This window comes from Procambarus clarkii, chromosome 21, assembly GCF_040958095.1.
Source record: "Procambarus clarkii isolate CNS0578487 chromosome 21, FALCON_Pclarkii_2.0, whole genome shotgun sequence".
In the NCBI taxonomy this organism is placed as follows: Eukaryota; Metazoa; Arthropoda; class Malacostraca; order Decapoda; family Cambaridae; genus Procambarus; species Procambarus clarkii.
The window spans coordinates 5,852,203-5,872,719 of record NC_091170.1 but is presented as its reverse complement, the minus strand read 5'-3'; the positions used below and the strand labels follow the sequence as shown (position 1 = coordinate 5,872,719).

Here is a 20,517-nt window from a genome sequence, read left to right as displayed (position 1 = left end):
ACAATTCGACACCTCGAATTGTTGCTGCGAAAACCACCACGCAGCACCCTTGTCCGTAGTTGCAGAGGGTCGAGTAAATAACACCCTGTCCAACTACCCAAGGCGGCCTCCACGCTAAACTGCCTGCTTAGCGCATACGCTTACTGTATATAATTAAACTACCCAGCCCCTCACGACACTAGAATCGCCTACTCTATGTGAATCGCACCACATAGGATTACCGTCGACTCTAGAGCGTTGCACTAGGCTGACTCTCACCACACAGCATAACCGAACGGACAGACACGTGAGGCTTCAATAATCATCAAGAAATTATTGAAACACCGCTGCTACCATTGTAATGACCGCTTTACCCTGTCGTAATAACCGCGGCCTCTATTGTAATAACCCAATGTTCCCCAGTATTAATCCTGTTATCTTGTGATCTCTCATAATCGTACTATACGCTCTCTGTTGTAATTCTCTGTCTCTCTTCACTCAATACCCCAGCTTAACACTGTTACAGTCCAGCATGACCCCTCACTGGACTGCCACGTATATAAGAGGAATATTAAATGAGGAAGATACACCAAGGACAAGGGTATTATTTAAAAAAAACAATAACAACACTCATTAAAGCACTGCCACCACCTTCCCGACCAACCATACCTGAATGTGTCTATCACCGATCCCCCAGGAAGGCAAGGAATCAGTAACCATGGGACTCCGGGTAATATGAATTTCAGTAATAAATTTTGGAAAATGAGTTTGTTTAATTTACGTTACTTATTTGAATCCAAGGGCAACTTTAGTATCTATTAACTGTAGGAGAACATGGGGCTTCCAATACAACACCTAAAAATGACAAAGTAGCAAAATATATCAAAGGGGAGGTAAGTGAATACCACTGGACAAGTTATACAATTTATTTTATGAAACATGTAAATTAAGACAATTTGAACATATACCCTAATCTATTCCCCTAGAGGCACAATAGATATTTACCGAGGACACAAAACTCAAGTGCACTATACCTTAAATAACCGCACTACGGCCAAGATGTTGATGGCTGCCCTCAGCCCCTAGGATACGGGCTTGCGGCCCTTTTCCTAATACACTCCCAAGACACACTGATGAAATTTTGTTTTACCAGCTTATTGCTGGGAAGGATTACCCCTCCCACCATCTAATACAGCCCCAGGCTCCACCCATTATTTTGGCAATGGCCAACCATTTTACACGTAGGCCTGAGGTCTGGCTCTCTAGGGCCAATAAGGACTTGGCCCTTATCTCAGGCCAATCACCTTCACTGATCTGCCGTGGAAAGCTACATGAATTCCTGAAGATTGAGTCAGCTCTCCCCAGCTATGAGAAGGGAGACAAGGCGCCTCTATGGAGCCCCAGTGCACCTGCGAGCAATGTTTACAAAACTGATAAATTATGTTCAAGCCTGTCTCCTCTATGATCAAGGGTAGGGACATTTAACTCTGCCTGGTATGGGGAAGAGGCCGCTGAGAGGGGAAGAGAGGGAATGAGAGGTGGGAGATGGAAAAATCTGAGTGGGGAAGTTGAGTGGGGGGAAGCCAAAGGTATCCAAAACCACCCTCAGGTCAACCTCTTGACTCTGACAAATGGGCGACAGGGGGAGGGGGGAAGAGGAGGAGACGAATGACGGCCAAGGGCAGGGGGAGAAGGAAGGAGGGGAGAGGGAGAAGGAAAGGAGGGGAGAAGGAGAAGGAAAGGAGGGGAGAAGGGAGAACTAATGATCTGAGCCCCAGATCATTACATGTCGTACCTAGTAGCCAGAACGCACTTCTCAGCCTACTATTCAAGGCCCGATTTGCATAATAAGCCAAGTTTTCATGAATTATTGTTTTTTCGACTACCTAACCTACTAAACCTGACCTAACCTATCTTTTTCGGCTACCTAACCTAACCTAACCTATAGAGATAGGTTAGGTTAGGTTAGGTAGGGTTGGTTAGGTTCGGTCATATATCTACGTTAATTTTAACTCCAATAAAAAATAATTGACCTCATACATAATGAAATGGGTAGCTTTATCATTTCATAAGTAAAAAATTTGAGAAAATATATTAATTCAGGAAAACTTGGCTTATTAGGCAAATTAGGTTAGGTTATATATATATAAATATATATATATATATATATATATATATATATATATATATATATATATATATGTCGTACCTAGTAGCCAGAACGCACTTCTCAGCCTACTATGCAAGGCCCGATTTGCCTAATAAGCCAAGTTTTCATGAATTAATTGTTTTTCGACTACCTAACCTACCTAACCTAACCTAACCTAACTTTTTCGGCTACCTAACCAAACCTAACCTATAAAGATAGGTTTGGTTAGGTTAGGTAGGGTTGGTTAGGTTCGGTCATATATCTACGTTAATTTTAACTTCAATAAAAAAAAATTGACCTCATACATAATGAAATGGGTAGCTTTATCATTTCATAAGAAAAAAATTAGAAAAAATATATTAATTCAGGAAAACTTGGCTTATTAGGCAAATCGGGCCTTGAATAGTAGGACAAAAAGTGAGTTCTGGCTACTAGGTACGACATATATATATATATATATATATATATATATGTCGTACCTAGTAGCCAGAACTCACTTCTCAGCCTACTATGCAAGGCCTGATTTGCCTAATAAGCCAAATTTTCATGAATTAATGTTTTTTCGTCGACCTAACCGACCTAACCTAACCTAACCTAGCTTTTTTTGGCTACCTAACCTAACCTTACCTATATATATAGGTTAGGTTAGGTTAGGTAGGGTTGGTTAGGTTCGGTCATATATCTACGTTAATTTTAACTCCAATAAAAAAAAATTGACCTCATACACAGTGAAAAGGGTAGCTTTATCATTTCAATAGAAAAAAATTATAGTAAATATATTAATTCAGGAAAACTTGGCTTATTAGGCAAATCGGGCCTTGAATAGTAGGCTGAGAAGTGAGTTCTGGCTACTAGGTACGACATATATATATATATATATATATATGTCGTAACTAGTAGCCAGAACGCACTTGTCAGCCTACTATGCAAGGCCCGATTTGCCTAATAAGCCAAGTTTTCACGAATTAATTGTTTTTCGATTACCTAACCTACCTAACCTAACCTAACCTAACTTTTTCTGCCACCTAACCTAACCTAACCTATAAAGATAGGTTAGGTTAGGTAGGGTTGGTTAGGTTCGGTCATATATCTACGCTAATTTCAACTACAATAAAAATTTTTTACCTCATACATAATGAAATGAGTAGCTTTATCATTTCATAGGAAAAAAATTAGAAAAAATATATTAATTCAGGAAAACTTGGCTTATTAGGCAATTCGGGCCTTGCATAGTAGGCTGATAAGTGCGTTCTGGCTACTAGGTACGACATATATATATATATATATATATATATATATATATATATATATATATATATATATATATATATATATATATATATATATATATATATATATATATATATATATATATTTATATATATATATATATATATATATATATTATTAAATATGACCGAAAAAGTAAGATTAATAATTCTAACACGAATTTTCTCAATCTTTCGTACATTACGCTTCACTGTTGGAGGTAAATCAAAAATCACTTCTCCAAAATTCATTTTTATTTCTAGTCTGACGCGACACGGGCGCGTTTCGTAAAACTTATTACATTTTCAAAGACTTCACAAATACACAACTGATTAGAACTTACGTATCTCTGATTTTATATCTACATTTGAGTGAGGTGGGAGGGGTGATGTGGCATTAACACAAGACAGAACAAGAGGGGATATTAATAGGGTATTAAAAATATCAACACAAGACAGAACAGAAACAATGGGTATTGAATAGAAGTGTTTGTAGAAAGCCTATTGGTCCATATTTCTTGATGCTTCTATATTGGAGCGGAGTCTTGAGGTGGGTAGAATATAGTTGTGCAATAATTGGCTGTTGATTGCTGGTGTTGACTTCTTGATGTGTAGTGCCTCGCAAACGTCAAGCCGCCTGCTATCGCTGTATCTATCGATGATTTCTGTGTTGTTTACTAGGATTTCTCTGGCGATGGTTTGGTTATGGGAAGAGATTATATGTTCCTTAATGGAGCCCTGTTGCTTATGCATCGTTAAACGCCTAGAAAGAGATGTTGTTGTCTTGCCTATATACTGGGTTTTTTGGAGCTTACAGTCCCCAAGTGGGCATTTGAAGGCATAGACGACGTTAGTCTCTTTTAAAGCGTTCTGTTTTGTGTCTGGAGAGTTTCTCATGAGTAGGCTGGCCGTTTTTCTGGTTTTATAGTAAATCGTCAGTTGTATCCTCTGATTTTTGTCTGTAGGGATAACGTTTCTATTAACAATATCTTTCAGGACCCTTTCCTGTTTTATGAGCTGTGGAAAAGAAGTTCCTGTAAAATAGTCTAATAGGGGGTATAGGTGTTGTGTTAGTTGTCTCTTCAGAGGTTGCATGGCGTTTCACTTTCCTTCTTATGATGTCTTCGACGAAACCATTGGAGAAGCCGTTGTTGACTAGGACCTGCCTTACCCTACAGAGTTCTTCGTCGACTTGCTTATATTCTGAGCTGTGGCTTAGAGCACGGTCGACATATGCGTTAACAACACTCCTCTTGTACCTGTCTGGGCAGTCGCTGTTGGCATTTAGGCACATTCCTATGTTCGTTTCCTTAGTGTAGACTGCAGTGTGGAAACCTCCGCTCTTTTCCATGACTGTTACATCTAGAAAGGGCAGCTTCCCATCCTTTTCCATCTCGTAAGTGAAACGCAGCATGGAACTCTGCTCAAATGCCTCCTTCAGCTCCTGCAGATGTCTGACATCAGGTACCTGTGTAAAAATGTCGTCAACATACCTGCAGTATATGGCCGGTTTCAAGTTCATGTCGACTAAGACTTTTTGCTCGATGGTACCCATGTAGAAGTTTGCAAACAGGACACCTAGGGGAGATCCCATGGCGACCCCATCTACTTGCTTATACATGTGCCCATCCGGGCTCAAGAAGGGTGCCTCTTTAGTACAAGCTTGGAGTAGTTTCCTTAGAATATTTTCGGGTATGTCAAGAGGAGTACAGGCTGGATCACGATACACTCTGTCGGCTATCATCCGATTGTCTCGTCCACAGGTACGTTGGTAAACAGCGATTCTACGTCCAACGAGGCTCTTATCCCTTTGGCCCGTGTGCCCCGCAGTAAGTCAACAAATTCCTTTGGAGACTTCAGGCTGAAGGCGCAAGGAACATAAGGAGTCAGCAGGCCGTTGAGTCGCTTCGCCAGTCTGTATGTGGGTGTGGGTATCTGGCTAATGATTGGCCGAAGTGGGTTTCCAGGCTTGTGTGTCTTGACATTTCCATACGCATATCCAGGTTTATATTCCCCAATGATCTTTGGCAGGTGGAGTCCGGATTTCTTGGCGTTCACAGTTTCGATCAGTTTGTTGATCTTTGCTTTCAAGGTCAAGGTTTGCTTTCCACCTCAAGACTCCGCTCCAATATAGAAGCATCAAGAAATATGGACCAATAGGCTTTCTACAATCACTTCCATTTCAATACCCATTGTTTCGTGTTCTGTCTTGTGTTGATGAAATTAATACCCTATTAATGCCACCTCTTGTTCTGTCTTGTGTTGATGAAATTAATACCCTATTAATGCCACCTCACCCCATCCACCTCACTCAAATGTAGATATAAACAAAATCGGAGATTTTTAAGTTCTATTCAGTTGTGTATTTGTAAACTAAAGTCTTTCAAAATGTAATAAGTTTTACGAAACGCGCTCGTGTCGTGTCAGACTAGAAATAAAAATGAATTTTGGAGAATTGATGTTTGAATTACCTCCAACAGTGAAAAGAAATGTACGAAAGATTGAGAAAATTCGTGTTAGAATTATTAATCTTACTTTTTCGGTCATATTTAATAATATATATATATATATATATATGTCGTACCTAGTAGCCAGAAAGTGCTTCTCAGCCTACTATGCAAGGCCTGATTTGTCTAATAAGCCAAGTTTTCCTGAATTAATATATTTTCTCTAACTTTTTTCTTATGAAATGATAAAGCTACCCATTTTATTATGTATGAGGTCATTTTTTTTTTATTGGAGTTAAAATTAACGTAGATATATGACCGAACCTAACCAACCCTACCTAACATAACCTAACCAAACTTTATAGGTTAGGTTAGGTTAGGTAGCCGAAAACGTTAGGTTAGGGGAGGTTAGGTAGTCGAAAAATAATTAATTCATGAAAACTTGGCTTATTAGGCAAATCGGGCCTTGCATAGTAGGCCGAGAAGTGCGTTCTGGCTACTAGGTACGACATATATATATATATATATATATATATATATATATATATATATATATATATATATATATATATATATATATATATATATGTCGTACCTAGTAGCCAGAACTCACTTCTGAGCCTACTATGCAAGGCCCGATTTGCCTAATAAGCCAAGTTTTCATGAATTAATTGCTTTTCGACTACCTAACCTACCTAACCTAACCTAACCTAACTTCTTCGGCAACCTAACCTAACCTAACCTATAAAGATAGGTTAGGTTAGGTTAGGTAGGGTTGGTTAGGTTCGGTCATATATCTACGTTAATTTTAACTCCAATAAAAAAAATTGACATCTTACATAATGAAATGGGTTGCTTTATCATTTCAAAAGAAAAAAATTAGAGAAAATATATTAATTCATGAAAACTTGGGTTATTAGGCAAATCGGGCCTTGCATTGTAGGCTGAAAAGTGAGTTCTGGCTACTAGGTACGACATATATATATATATATATATATATATATATATGTCGTACCTAATAGCCAGAACGCACTTCTCAGCCTAATATGCAAGGCCTGTTTTGCCAAATAAGCCAAGTTTTCCTTAATTAATATTATTTCTCTAATTTTTTTCTTATGAAATGATAAAGCTACCCATTTCATTATGTTTGAGGTCAATTTTTTTTATTGGAGTTAAAATTAACGTAGATATATGACCGAACCTAACCAACCCTACCTAACCTAACCTAACCAATCTTTATAGGTTAGGTTAGGTTAGGTAGCCGAAAAAGTTAGGTTAGGTTAGGTTAGGTAGGTTAGGTAGTCGAAAAACAATTAATTCATGAAAACTTGGCTTATTAGGCAAATCGGGCCTTGCATAGTAGGCTGAGAAGTGCATTCTGGCTACTAGGTACGACATATATATATATATATATATATATATATATATATATATATATATATATATATATATATATATATATATATATGTCGTACCTAGTAGCCAGAACGCACTTCTCAGCCTACTATGCAAGGCCCGATTTGCCTAATAAGCCAAGTTTTCATGAAATAATTGTTTTTCGACGACCTAACCTACCTAACCTAACCTAACCTAACTTTTTAGGCTACCTAACCGAACCTAACCTATAGAGATAGGTTAGGTTAGGTTAGGTAGGGTTGGTTAGGTTCGGTCATATATCTACGTTAATTTTAATTCCAATAACAAAAAATTGACCTCATACATAATGAAATGGGTAGCTTTATCATTCCATAAGAAAAAAATTAGAGAAAATATAATAATTCAGGAAATCTTGGCTTATTAGGCAAATCGGGCCTTGCATAGTAGGCTCAGAAGTGCGTTCTGGCTACTAGGTACGACATATATATATATATATATATATATATATATATATATATATATATATATATATGTCGTACCTAGTAGCCAGAACGCACTTCTCAGCCTACTATGCAAGGCCCGATTTGCCTAATAAGAAAAATTTTCATGAAATAATTTTTTTTCGACTACCTAACCTAACCTAACCTAACTTTTTCGGCTACCTAACCGAACTTTACCTATAGAGATAGGTTAGGTTAGGTTAGGTAGGGTTGGTTAGGTTCGGTCATATATCTACGTTAATATTAATTCCAATAACAAAAAATTGACCTCATACATAATGAAATAGGTAGCTTTATCATTTCATAAGAAAAAAATTAGAGAAAATATATTAATTCAGGAAAACTTGGCTTATTAGGCAAGTCGGGCCTTGCATAGTAGGTTCAGAAGCGCATTCTGGCTACAAGGTACAACATATATATATATATATATATATATATATATATATATATATGTATATATATATATATATATATATATATATATATATATATATATATATATATATATATATATATATATATTAGGGGCACCACCTCTGGTGCAATTGCAGGGACCCACATCCTCGAAGAAGATGTGGGTCCCTGAAAAACAAAGAGCATTCAGAGAAGATCTTTTGTTTTATTTTATTGCAATGCTACAGTTTACAGAGAACACACACACACACACACAAATATATAACAATTAAACAATCAGCTTTCGAAGACCTCATCCAGCTCCTAGGAGGTTGGGTGCATACCCAGGATACAGCACGCAGTTCCCCTCTGAACTGCGACACTGAGGCGCTGGAACAGAAAACTGGCTGCTCGTGGGTCTCTAGTTTTCCCAATGAGTTCCTCACCAACCTCCTTTAAAAACTTGAGTGCACATTTACCCTAGGCGCCCAGAGTCTCAGAGCCTATCGGCACGAACCTGTAACAACGTTCTAGGTCTCTGCACTTGTGAATTTTCTGGCTCTCCCTGAAGGTGGCTGCCCCACCTCCCTCCGCTAAGCTGTAACGTAAATAGGTATCAGCCAATGTAGATGCACAGGTGTAATCCCATACGACCTGTTTACCTTCCCTCCATGGCTGCAGGGTGACTCCATCCGGGCATTTTTGGCTGTTGTCAGGTCTGCACAACTAGGGTTCCCTTTGTGCTGGACACCCAGCTGTAGCCAAACTTCTCTTGATGATGTCATTGACTGCTTCATGTCTGACAATTTTTCCCTGTGTCTTATGACAGATGAGACCATTGCTGCCGTATCGGTCCGCCCGTGCATGGCCGCAAATACACCGGTGCTCGGTGGAGATAGGGGCGGCAAGGCGCAGAGCAACACCAATACGTAGGGCCCAATGGTCCAGGCGGGTGCCCAAGGCGGAATTAGGGACTGCCAACAGGAAGTCCCCAGCATGGGAGGCTTGCAGAGCAAGGAGACGCGCTCTGTCCTTCTGAGAAGCTGCCTCCAGCAATGCTTTGGCGATGTTCTCCACTATGGGGCCATCCCATTTGGCCTGTTTACCGTCGTTTGGAAAAGTTGGTTGGGTGTGTGAATTGGCAAGAGTGTCCCACTGACCAGCTCCTTCCACAAATTTGGGATCACGAATCCCAATGGAGTTCCTTTGGTATTCTGGTAGTATTTCCTTCACTAATTCACTTGTAGCACTGGTCGAGGATAAGAATGCCGGCAATGCTAACTGTGTCGCCTTGCGAATACCTATAACCCCGAGTCTAACTGGGAGCGTTGCTTGGTCCCACTGGTCATCTTACAGGGAGAGGTTTAACACTTTCATAGTTATTTTCTTTAGGAGTGAGTCGTATTCCGTTAGTTTTGGGCTGTCAAAGGAAGGAGCACACTCGAGGAAATAGGTAAGTCTGGGCAAGGCCAGGCACCTTGTAAGAAGGTACAAAGCATCGTGAGCATCCAAAGCCCCTATTCGCGCCTCCATCCTCCTCAGGTCTTTAAGCTTTTCTTCGAGGAATACCACAATAGCGTTCGAGCCCAAAGGTGCCCATAGCAGCACACTGTCGGTGGGAGCGATCACTTGAGCTCCTGGCAATAAGATTCGTACTGCATCTATGATTGGTTGGCTGGATGAAATGATTTCACACTTTGATGGATTTAGTGTAAGGCCTAACTCCTCTCCCCTAGATTTCACTAGCTGAAGATCTCCTAACAGGGATTCCTGTGTCCCTGCCAGGGTGCCATCGTCCAGGAACCAGATGTTGAATTCGCTGGACAACCTGCTTGTGACCTCCTTAGCTGCCATGCAGAAAAGAAAAGGGGCAAGTGGGTCTCCCTGCTGGACACCTTCTGCGGAAACAACTTCATGTTCCCCAAACAACAGTGTCGATTCCCTACTGTACCCTGCTGAGACGAAGGGGAGTAGACATGGAAAGCTTGTTCGAACTGCTTCCAGTACCACATCCCTTTTTACCTGGTTGAAGGCATTTTTAAAGTCTAATTTAATTAATGCCTTATTTTCTGGGAGGTCCTTGATATAGGCTCGTGCTGCATGAGCTGCTGCTTCACAGCCATGGGGGGACACCAAAACCTAGTTGATGGGGTCGAAGCATCGTTGCAGCGTCTATGCTGATTTTTCTGACAGCTGCCCTAGCAACAAGGCGCCGAAGTGTGTTACCCACGGCAATGGGTCTGACTCCACCACCCTTCTTCTTAAGGGCACAAAGGGATGCTCCGAAGAAGAAGGGTTTAATTGTATCTGGGATCAACCCGGAGAGACAGTCGTTGACAAACTTCGTGATCTCTGACAGTAGTGTCTCGGCAACTTCGCCGAGAACTGGGTTTGTCATCTCATTGAGGTGCTGAGGTCTTACTCCAGTGTATCCCCCTGCTGAGCCTGGTGGAAATGACATGATGGCTTTGTATACCTCTGACGCTTGGAGGAATAGAGGTCCCATGTCTGGGACATTTGTGTCCCGAGCAGTGGGTTCCCATGGTACTCAAGGAGGGTGCTTCTCTCTCAGTCGGCAGCTGCTGTATTTCTAGGGGCGATTGTTTCTTCACTGGTAAGTAACCTAATTGCCCCTACTGTGTTGACCTCTTAAATTTTCATGGTCACTTGTGTTCCAAGCTTAAAATTATCATTGGAACTTTTGGGTCTTCCACGACGGTTTTTGCGTTGAGGAGGGATGGGGATCAAGTTGTCAGCTCTGGGGAAATTATTTATTCCTCTAGTGACTGATGAGGCTAGCGACTTGCCTCCTCTTGCAGGTACGCCTAAGCAAATATTGCCAAACAGGAGCAAATTATGCCATGCTTTGATGGTGGCCGCAGCATTAAGATTTTCAGACCGTTCATTCACTTTTCTTAGAAGGTCTGTATATTACCCTGCTGCAAATGGGTGTGCTGCTTTAGGAATGTGGGGAAGAGTTCTGGTGGTGGATGCTTTGATGGCCCCCAGGAGGTCATCTGATGACATGAAGCTTGCTGGGATGTGTGGGGGTGCCGGGGGGACCTGTGGGCCTTCCTTCTCTACAGGTACCGTCCATTAACCCTCTCAGTTGTTGTGTTGACGTAGGGTTCCATCGTTTCTAAGGCTGTGAGATTAGTCACACACCCGACACGTTCCTCTGGGTCTGGGTCCCCCTCTGGGTGCGCCTCTGGGTGCATTGTTCCCAGGACCGTGCTCTTGGCTGAGATGTTCCTGATTAGTTTAGGTAGTCCCCTCCGTCCCCCGGGCAGGCTGTGATATCTGCGTGGTGTGGGAGGGTGGACACGGGCGGTGACAACAGGGGTGGTTAGCTGTCCCTCGCACTCACCACTCGGCTATAAATATATATATATATATATATATATATATATATATATATATATATATATATATATATATATATATATATATATATATATATATATATATATATATATATATATATATATATATATATATATATATATATATATATATATATATATATATATATTATTAAATATGACCGAAAAAGTAAGATTAATAATTCTAACACGAATTTTCTCAATCTTTCGTACATTTCTTTTCACTGTTGGAGGTAATTCAAAAATCAATTCTCCAAAATTCATTTTTATTTCTAGTCTGACGCGACACGAGCGCGTTTCGCAAAACTTATTACATTTTCAAAGACTTTAGTTTACAAATACACAACTGAATAGAACTTACACATCTTCGATTTTTGTTTATATCTACATTTCAGTGAGGTGGATGGGGTGAGGTGGCATTAATAAGGTATTAATTTCATCAACACAAGACAGAACAAGAGGTAGCATTAATAGGGTATTAATTTCATCAACACAAGACAGAACACGAAACAATGGGTATTGAAATGGAAGTGATTGTAGAAAGCCTATTGGTCCATATTTCTTGATTTTTCTATATTGGAGCGGAGTCTTGAGGTGGGTAGAATATAGTTGTGCATTAATTGGCTGTTGATTGCTGGTGTTGACTTCTTAATGTGTAGTGCCTCGCAAACGTCAAGCCACCTGCTGTCGCTGTATCTATCGATGATTTCTGTGTTGTTTACTAGGATTTCTCTGGCGATGGTTTGGTTGTGGGAAGAGATTATATGTTCCTTAATGGAGCCCTGTTGTTTATGCATCGTTAAACGCCTAGAAAGAGATGTTGTTGTCTTGCCTATATACTGGGTTTTTTGGAGCTTACAGTCCCCAAGTGGGCATTTGAAGGCATAGACTACGTTGGTCTCTTTTAAAGCGTTCTGCTTTGTGTCTGGAGAGTTTCTCATGAGTAGGCTGGCCGTTTTTCTGGTTTTATAGTAAATCGTCAGTTGTATCCTCTGATTTTTGTCTGTAGGGATAACGTTTCTATTAACAATATCTTTCAGGACCCTTTCCTGTTTTATGAGCTGTGGAAAAGAAGTTCCTGTAAAATAGTCTAATAGGGGGTATAGGTGTTGTGTTAGTTGTCTCTTCAGAGGTTGCATGGCGTTTCACTTTCCTTCTTATGATGTCTTCGACGAAACCATTGGAGAAGCCGTTGTTGACTAGGACCTACCTTACCCTACAGAGTTCTTCGTCGACTTGCTTATATTCTGAGCTGTGGCTTAGAGCACGGTCGACATATGCGTTAACAACACTCCTCTTGTACCTGTCTGGGCAGTCGCTGTTGGCATTTAGGCACATTCCTATGTTCGTTTCCTTAGTGTAGACTGCAGTGTGGAAACCTCCGCTCTTTTCCATGACTGTTACATCTAGAAAGGGCAGCTTCCCATCCTTTTCCATCTCGTAAGTGAAACGCAGCATGGAACTCTGCTCAAATGCCTCCTTCAGCTCCTGCAGATGTCTGACATCAGGTACCTGTGTAAAAATGTCGTCAACATACCTGCAGTATATGGCCGGTTTCAAGTTCATGTCGACTAAGACTTTTTGCTCGATGGTACCCATGTAGAAGTTTGCAAACAGGACACCTAGGGAAGAACCCATGGCGACCCCATCTACTTGCTTATACATGTGCCCATCCGGGCTCAAGAAGGGTGCCTCTTTAGCACAAGCTTGGAGTAGTTTCCTTAGAATATTTTCTGGTATGTCAAGAGGAGTACAGGCTGGATCATGATACACTCTGTCGGCTATCATCCCGATTGTCTCGTCCACAGGTACGTTGGTAAACAGCGATTCTACGTCCAACGAGGCTCTTATCCCTGTGGCCCGTGTGCCCCGCAGTAAGTCAACAAATTCCTTTGGAGACTTCAGGCTGAAGGCGCAAGGAACATAAGGAGTCAGCAGGCCGTTGAGTCGCTTCGCCAGTCTGTACGTGGGTGTGGGTATCTGGCTAATGATTGGCCGAAGTGGGTTTCCAGGCTTGTGTGTCTTGACATTTCCATACGCATATCCAGGTTTATATTCCCCAATGATCTTTGGCAGGTGGAGTCCGGATTTCTTGGCGTTCACAGTTTCGATCAGTTTGTTGACCTTTGCTTTCAATTCGGCTGTAGTGTCCTTCGTTACCCTTTGGAACTTAGTTTGACCAAAACTTTGACTTTAGAACTCTCTGACCAAACTAAGTTCCAGACGGCTGGACGTCTGCGAGGCACTACACATCAAGAAGTCAACACCAGCAATCAACAGCCAATTAATGCACAACTATATTCTACCTACTTCAAGACTCTGCTCCAATATAGAAGCATCAAGAAATATGGACCAATAGGCTTTCTACAATTACTTCCATTCAATACCCATTGTTTCGTGTTTGAATTTAATACCCATTCAATTCCCATTGTTTCGTGTTCTGTCTTGTATTGGAATTTAATACCCATTGAATACCCATTGTTGAAAGTTCGTTTTTCATCTCATCCACCTCACCCAAATGTAGATATAAACCTCGAAGATGTGTAAAGCTCTATTCAGTTTCAGTTGTGTGTAAACTAAAGTCTATGAAAATGTAATATGTTTTACGAAACGCGCTCAAGTGTCGCGTCAGACTAGAAATAAAAATGAATTTTGGAGAATTGATCTTTGAATTACCATCAACAGTGAAAAGAAATGTAAGAAAGATAGAGAAAATTCGTGTTAGAATTATTAATCTTACTTTTTCGGTCATATTTAATAATATATATATATATATATATATATATATATATATATATATATATATATATATATATATATATATATATATATATATATATATATATATATATATATATATATATATATATATATATATATATATACATATATATAATGCACAACTTGCCTAAACACGCAAGAGAGAGATTATACAACCTTAGAACACTTTCCCACCAGGAGATTCGAACCCTAGCCAGCACAGAAGCCTTACAGCAACTGGCATAACTGGTACGCCTTACAGCAACTGGCATAACTAGTAAGCCTTTAACCCACTGCCCCACAGCTCAAACCCTTAAAAGAGATGGAAATTTCATAGTATTTCACCTCCAAAGATCACCACCTCCCAAGGGCAACTAGAGCATAGTGAGGGGCTACTCACATTCTTTCATCAAATTCCTGTTAATATGGGAGACTCTGTGTCTATGCTTAATGCACAACTTGCCTAAACATGCAAGAGAGATGCAAGTTGCATCTCTTTTAATGCAAGTTGTGCATAACTTAATGCAAGTTGTGCCCGTAACTCTACTGCTCTCTTAATTCGATCTGATATTCCCTTTGTCCCCCTTCTTCTTACGTCACCTATCCATTGTTCTGCTGACCGTGATTTTGTGGGTAAATGGTATACAGTCTGTTCCATTTATCTCCCTCCAAATGTCCCGCTTTCCCTTCCTGATCTTAAGCACCTCTTGGACTCCTTGCCAGAGCCGGTGCTCCTTTTGGGTGATTTCAACTGTCTACATTCCCTCTGGGGTGATGTTCTGACAAACACCCAAGGCCGTCTTCTCGAACCGTTCGTCCTCGCTTCTTCTCTATCTCTTCTGAATTCTGGTGAGCCCACTCATGTGGACTCTCGAACTCGCACCCTTTCCTGTCTTGATCTTTCTCTCTGCTCGTCGTCCCTTTACTTAGATTTCACATGGCAGGTTCTTGATGAACTCCATAACAGTGATCATTTCCCTATCCTCGTTTCCTCTTTCTCTTTCCTCCCTCCCCTTTCCTTCCCTAGGTGGTAGTTTGCCAAGGCTGACTGGTGCCTATTCACCCTCCGTGCTACTCTCTCTGACCTCTCCTCTCTGCCTCTTCCTCGCGCCCTCCTCCTTTTTTATGACACTGTCTTCAATGCTGCCCTCAGCTCTATCCCTCGCTCTTCCTCCCGGGGCACACGGAAGTGTGTTCCCTGGTGGAATGTGGACTGTGCTCGGCTTGTCCACTGTAAGCGTGCAGCCTGGAAGAAACACCGCCTCCGGCAGACGGCTGATTCTTTTATTCATTTTCGGAAGGCAAGTGCGGAGGCCCGTACGACCATCCGTACAGCTAAACGTGAGAGTTGGAAATCTTATGTTTCAACCATTACGTCCGATACTTCTCTGCCGCAGATCTGGAAGAAGATCCACAAGATTGGGGCAAGGAATCTTATCCTTTAGATTTCTGCACTCATCTCCGCCTTCCCTATAACGATCCTTTCACTCTATCTGAACTTCAATCTGCCCTGGCCCTCTGCGGATCTACGGCGGCGGGCTCGGATGATGTTCATTATGAGATGCTTCGCCATCTCCCTCCGTGCACGTCTCAGTATTTTCTGAGTCTGTATAACCAGGTCTGGGAGTCGTCGTCCGTCCCTGAGGACTGGCTAGATGCCGTTGTACTCCCTATTCGGAAACCAGGATCTCTCGGTATGTCCCCTAAGGACTTCCGCCCTATTGCTCTCATGAGTTGTGTTTGCAAGTTCTTTGAGCGTATGGTGAATGTCTGTCTGATGTGGTTCTTGGAACACCATCACCACCTCTCTCCTTCTCAATTTGGTTTTCGCAAGTGCCACAGCACGACTGATGTCTTGGTGAACTTGGAGGTCTATATTCGTACTGGTTTTGCTTCGAAGACCTCCGTTGTTGCCGTCCTTTTTGACCTGGAAAAGGCTTATGACACGACTTGGAGATACCATATTCTGTCCCAACTTCGTTGTTTTGGCCTTCGTGGTAATCTCCCTCTCTTCCTTCAATGCTTTCTCTGTTGTCGTACCTTTCGAGTCAGGCTTGGTGCCACTCTCTCTGCCACTTTTCGGCAGTATGAAGGTGTGCCCCAAGGTAGTGTTCTGACTACTACTCTTTTTCTGGTTGCCCTCAATGGTCTTCTTTCCTCCCTTTCTTCTAGCATCTTCTCCGCTCTTTATGTCGATGATCTTATCCTTTGCTGTCAGGGTGATGATTCGCCTCTCCTTCAGCGCCGGCTTCAACTTGCAATTGATGCCGTGTCATCTTGGGCCACCAATCATGGCTTCAAGTTCTCTACTACTAAGACTTGTGCCAAGACTTTTAATCGGAAGCGGGTCGTTCTTCGTCCCTCTTTGTCACTTTATGGTCACCCCCTTGAGTACAAAGATTCCGCGAAGCTTTTGGGGTTATTCTTTGACACTCGTTTGTCTTGGTCGCCCCATGTCTCTTACCTCCGTGTTGAATGCTCTAAGGCCCTCAACCTACTTAAGGTTTTGTCCCATACTTCTTGGGGAGCGGATAGGCGCACGCTCCTTTATTTGCGTTCCTCTCTCGTCCTGTCTAAACTCGATTATGGTTGCCCTGCAAACTCTTTCTCTCATTCAAAGAGAGAACATTCATTTTCTCAAACTCTCATTCTCACTCTCACACTCTCTCTCTCTCTCTCTCTCTCACTCTCACTCTCACTCTCACTCTCATTCTCACTCTCACTCTCACTCTCACTCTCACTCTCACTCTCTCTCTCTCTCTCTCTCTCTCTCTCTCTCTCTCTCTCTCTCTCTCTCTCTCTCTCTCTCACTCTCTCTCTCTCTCTCTCTCTCTCTCTCTCTCTCTCTCTCTCTCTCTCTCTCTCTCTCTCTCTCTCTCTCTCTCTCTCTCTCTCTCTCAGACCATCCATCACAGCGTTCGGAGAGATTAGCCCTGAACATGTGGCGTCCATCCTTATAGAGACAAACAAAAAAAACAGAGATTCTCTCTTATATATGTAGATGGGGCTCAAGAGTATAAAAGAGATACTTATTCTTGCAGGAACTGCGTCATGTCAAGAAAAGCTGCGATGGTGTTTGCTGCTTCGGCAATGGTCCTCTCCATCTACCACTTGCTACCTTACCTTACCAACCCAACCTCCTACTTACAACAGTCCTCAACCTCTAATCTAAGGTCAACTTTCCAAAACAACATTAAGATGGAAGGTTAGTACTTTAATTCTAATATTAGAAATTTCCCTTCCAGTATTTTACTCCGGGAACATGAACGAAGTGAAAACAATTAAATTCTTTATGTTGAATTTTAATTATTTAAGTCTGTATCTTGATTCAGAGCTGTAACCAATGAATATAACGTCCTCCAGAAAGTTAATGAAATAGTGATATAACACCGTGTATATGATATGAAACAATGGAATAATGATCATGGGATGAGAAGTGTTTGGTCCATGGAACGCACATTATTATTTTATGATTAGGTGTAATTATTCTGTTAACTGTGCTATCAGAGTATTATGCCTGTTAACTGTACTATCAGAGTATTATGCCTGTTAACTGTGCTATCAGAGTATTATGCCTGTTAACTGTGCTATCAGAGTATTATGCCTGTTAACTGTGCTATCAGAGTATTATGCCTGTTAACAGTGCTATCAAAGTATTATGCCTGTTAACTGTGCTATCAGAGTATTATGCCCGTTAACTGTGCAAGCAGAGTATTATGCCCGTTAACTGTGCTAGCAGAGTATTATGCCTGTTAACTGTCCTAACAGGGTTTTATGCCTGTTAACTGTAATAACAGGGTATTATGCCTGTTAACCGTGCAATCAGAGTATTATGCTTGTTAACTGTGCTAACAGGAGTATTATGCCTGTTAACTGTGCTAGCAGAGTGTTATGCCTGTTAAGTTTGATATCAGAGTATTATGCCTGTTAACTGTGCTATCAGAGTATTATGTCTGTTTACTGTACTATCAGAGTATTATGCCTGTTAACTGTGCTATCAGAGTATTATGCCTGTTAACTGTGCTAACAGGAGTATTATGCCTGTTAACTGTGCTATCAGAGTATTATGCCTGTTAACTGTGCTATCAGAGTATTATGCCTGTTAACTGTGCTATCAGAGTATTATGCCTGTTAACTGTGCTATCAGAGTATTATGCCTGTTAACTGTGCTAGCAGAGTATTATGCCTGTTAACTGTACTGGCAGAGTATTATGCCTGTTAACTGTGCTAGCAGAGTATTATGCCTGTTAACTGTACTGGCAGAGTATTATGTCTGTTAACTGTGCTAGCAGAGTATTATGCCTGTTAACTGTGCTAGCAGAGTATTATGCCTGTTAACTGTACTAGCAGAGTATTATGCCTGTTAACTGTGCTATCAGAGTATTATGCCTGTTAACTGTGCTAGCAGAGTATTATGCCTGTTAACTGTGCTAGCAGAGTATTATGCCTGTTAACTGTGCTAGCAGAGTATTATGCCTGTTAACTGTGCTAGCAGAGTATTATGCCTGTTAACTGTGCTAACAGAGTATTATGCCTGTTAACTGTGCTAGCAGAGTATTATGCCTGTTAACTGTGCTAGCAGAGTATTATGCCTGTTAATTGTACTGGCAGAGTATTATGTCTGTTAACTGTGCTAGCAGAGTATTATGCCTGTTAACTGTGCTATCAGAGTATTATGCCTGTTAACTGTACTGGCAGAGTATTATGCCTGTTAACTGTACTGGCAGAGTATTATGCCTGTTAACTGTGCTAGCAGAGTATTATGCCTGTTAACTGTGCTACGTCGGCGGGTAGAGTGCGCCACGGTTTTTGATAATATATGCATATACTCCTGTTGGGAATTTTATTGCGCACACAATGATACCAAAATGAAAGACCTAAGACGAAAATTGAGGTGACCAAAGTGAAAGGAGTTTTTATCGCACATTTTACATTTTATCACTCTATTGCGCTCCCGGGTTACTTTCTCTCACTTTCTCTGTTTGCTGCGGGTGGTAAGCCGGCTTTTTGTGTTTATTTACTTTGGATTCTTTAGAGCATTCTATTGCGAACACATTGTTACCAAATTGAAAAATCTAGGACGAGAATTAAAGTGACAAAGTTGAAAAGAGAGTACACTCTTCAGTATTACCGCACGCTCCCGCGAGCTCCCGCGAGCTCCCGCGGAACGTCCAAAACCACTAAGGTAGGAGAAATGCTTTCTCGCCAAAACGCGTGAGCGGTATTTAGCCTACAAACTGTGCTAACAGAGTATTATTCCTGTTAACTGTGCTAACAGAGTTTTATTCCTGCTAACTGTCCTAGCAGAGTATTATGCCTTTTAACTGTCCTAGCAGAGTATTATGCCTTTTAACTGTCCTAGCAGAGTATTATGCCTTTTAACTGTCCTAGCAGAGTATTATGCCTTTTAACTGTCCTAGCAGAGTATTATGCCTTTTAACTGTCCTAGCAGAGTATTATGCCTTTTAACTGTCCTAGCAGAGTATTATGCCTTTTAACTGTCCTAGCAGAGTATTATGCCTTTTAACTGTCCTAGCAGAGTATTATGCCTTTTAACTGTCCTAGCAGAGTATTATGCCTTTTAACTGTCCTAGCAGAGTATTATGCCTTTTAACTGTCCTAGCAGAGTATTATGCCTTTTAACTGTCCTAGCAGAGTATTATGCCTTTTAACTGTCCTAGCAGAGTATTATGCCTTTTAACTGTCCTAGCAGAGTATTATGCCTGTTAATTCTCCCAGCAGAGTATTATGCCTGCTAACTGTCCTTGCAGAGTACTATACCTGTTAACTGTGCTAGCAGAGAATTATGCCTGTTAACTCTGCTAGCAGAGTATTATGCCTACTAACTGTGCTAGCAGAGTATCATGCCTGTTAACTGTGCTAGCAGAGTATTATGTCTGTTAACTGTGCTTGTAGAGTATTATGTCTGTTAACTGTGCTAGCAGAGTATTATGTCTGTTAACTGTGCTAGCAGAGTATTATGTCTGTTAACTGTGCTTGTAGAGTATTATACCTGTTAACTGTGGTAGCAGAGTATTATGTCTGTTAACTGTGCTAGCAGAGTATTATACCTGTTAACTGTGCTAGCAGAGTATTATGCCTTTTAACAGATTTAACTGAAAGTAAGATATTGTATGAACTATGATAACACTGATGATTGTACTGATATTAATGAGCAATATGAATTATGTGTTTTCCTTTAATCACAACGGATGACGGAATCTTATGATAACCTATATGATTTATTGTATACTAGGCAGA

At 41.0% G+C, this 20,517-nt stretch overlaps 1 protein-coding gene across 1 annotated transcript in view; it reads left to right on the top strand.

The window, feature by feature from the left end:
* Positions 1-20,517, top strand: part of LOC123760817 (galactoside alpha-(1,2)-fucosyltransferase 2-like) — a 215,164-nt gene that overhangs the window by 42,587 nt on the left and 152,060 nt on the right. The window contains exon 2 of the mRNA XM_069328418.1: positions 17,298-17,461. Coding sequence (XP_069184519.1) covers positions 17,308-17,461 — 154 coding nt within the window. The 5' untranslated portion in view covers positions 17,298-17,307. The remainder of the gene's footprint in view (positions 1-17,297; positions 17,462-20,517) is intronic.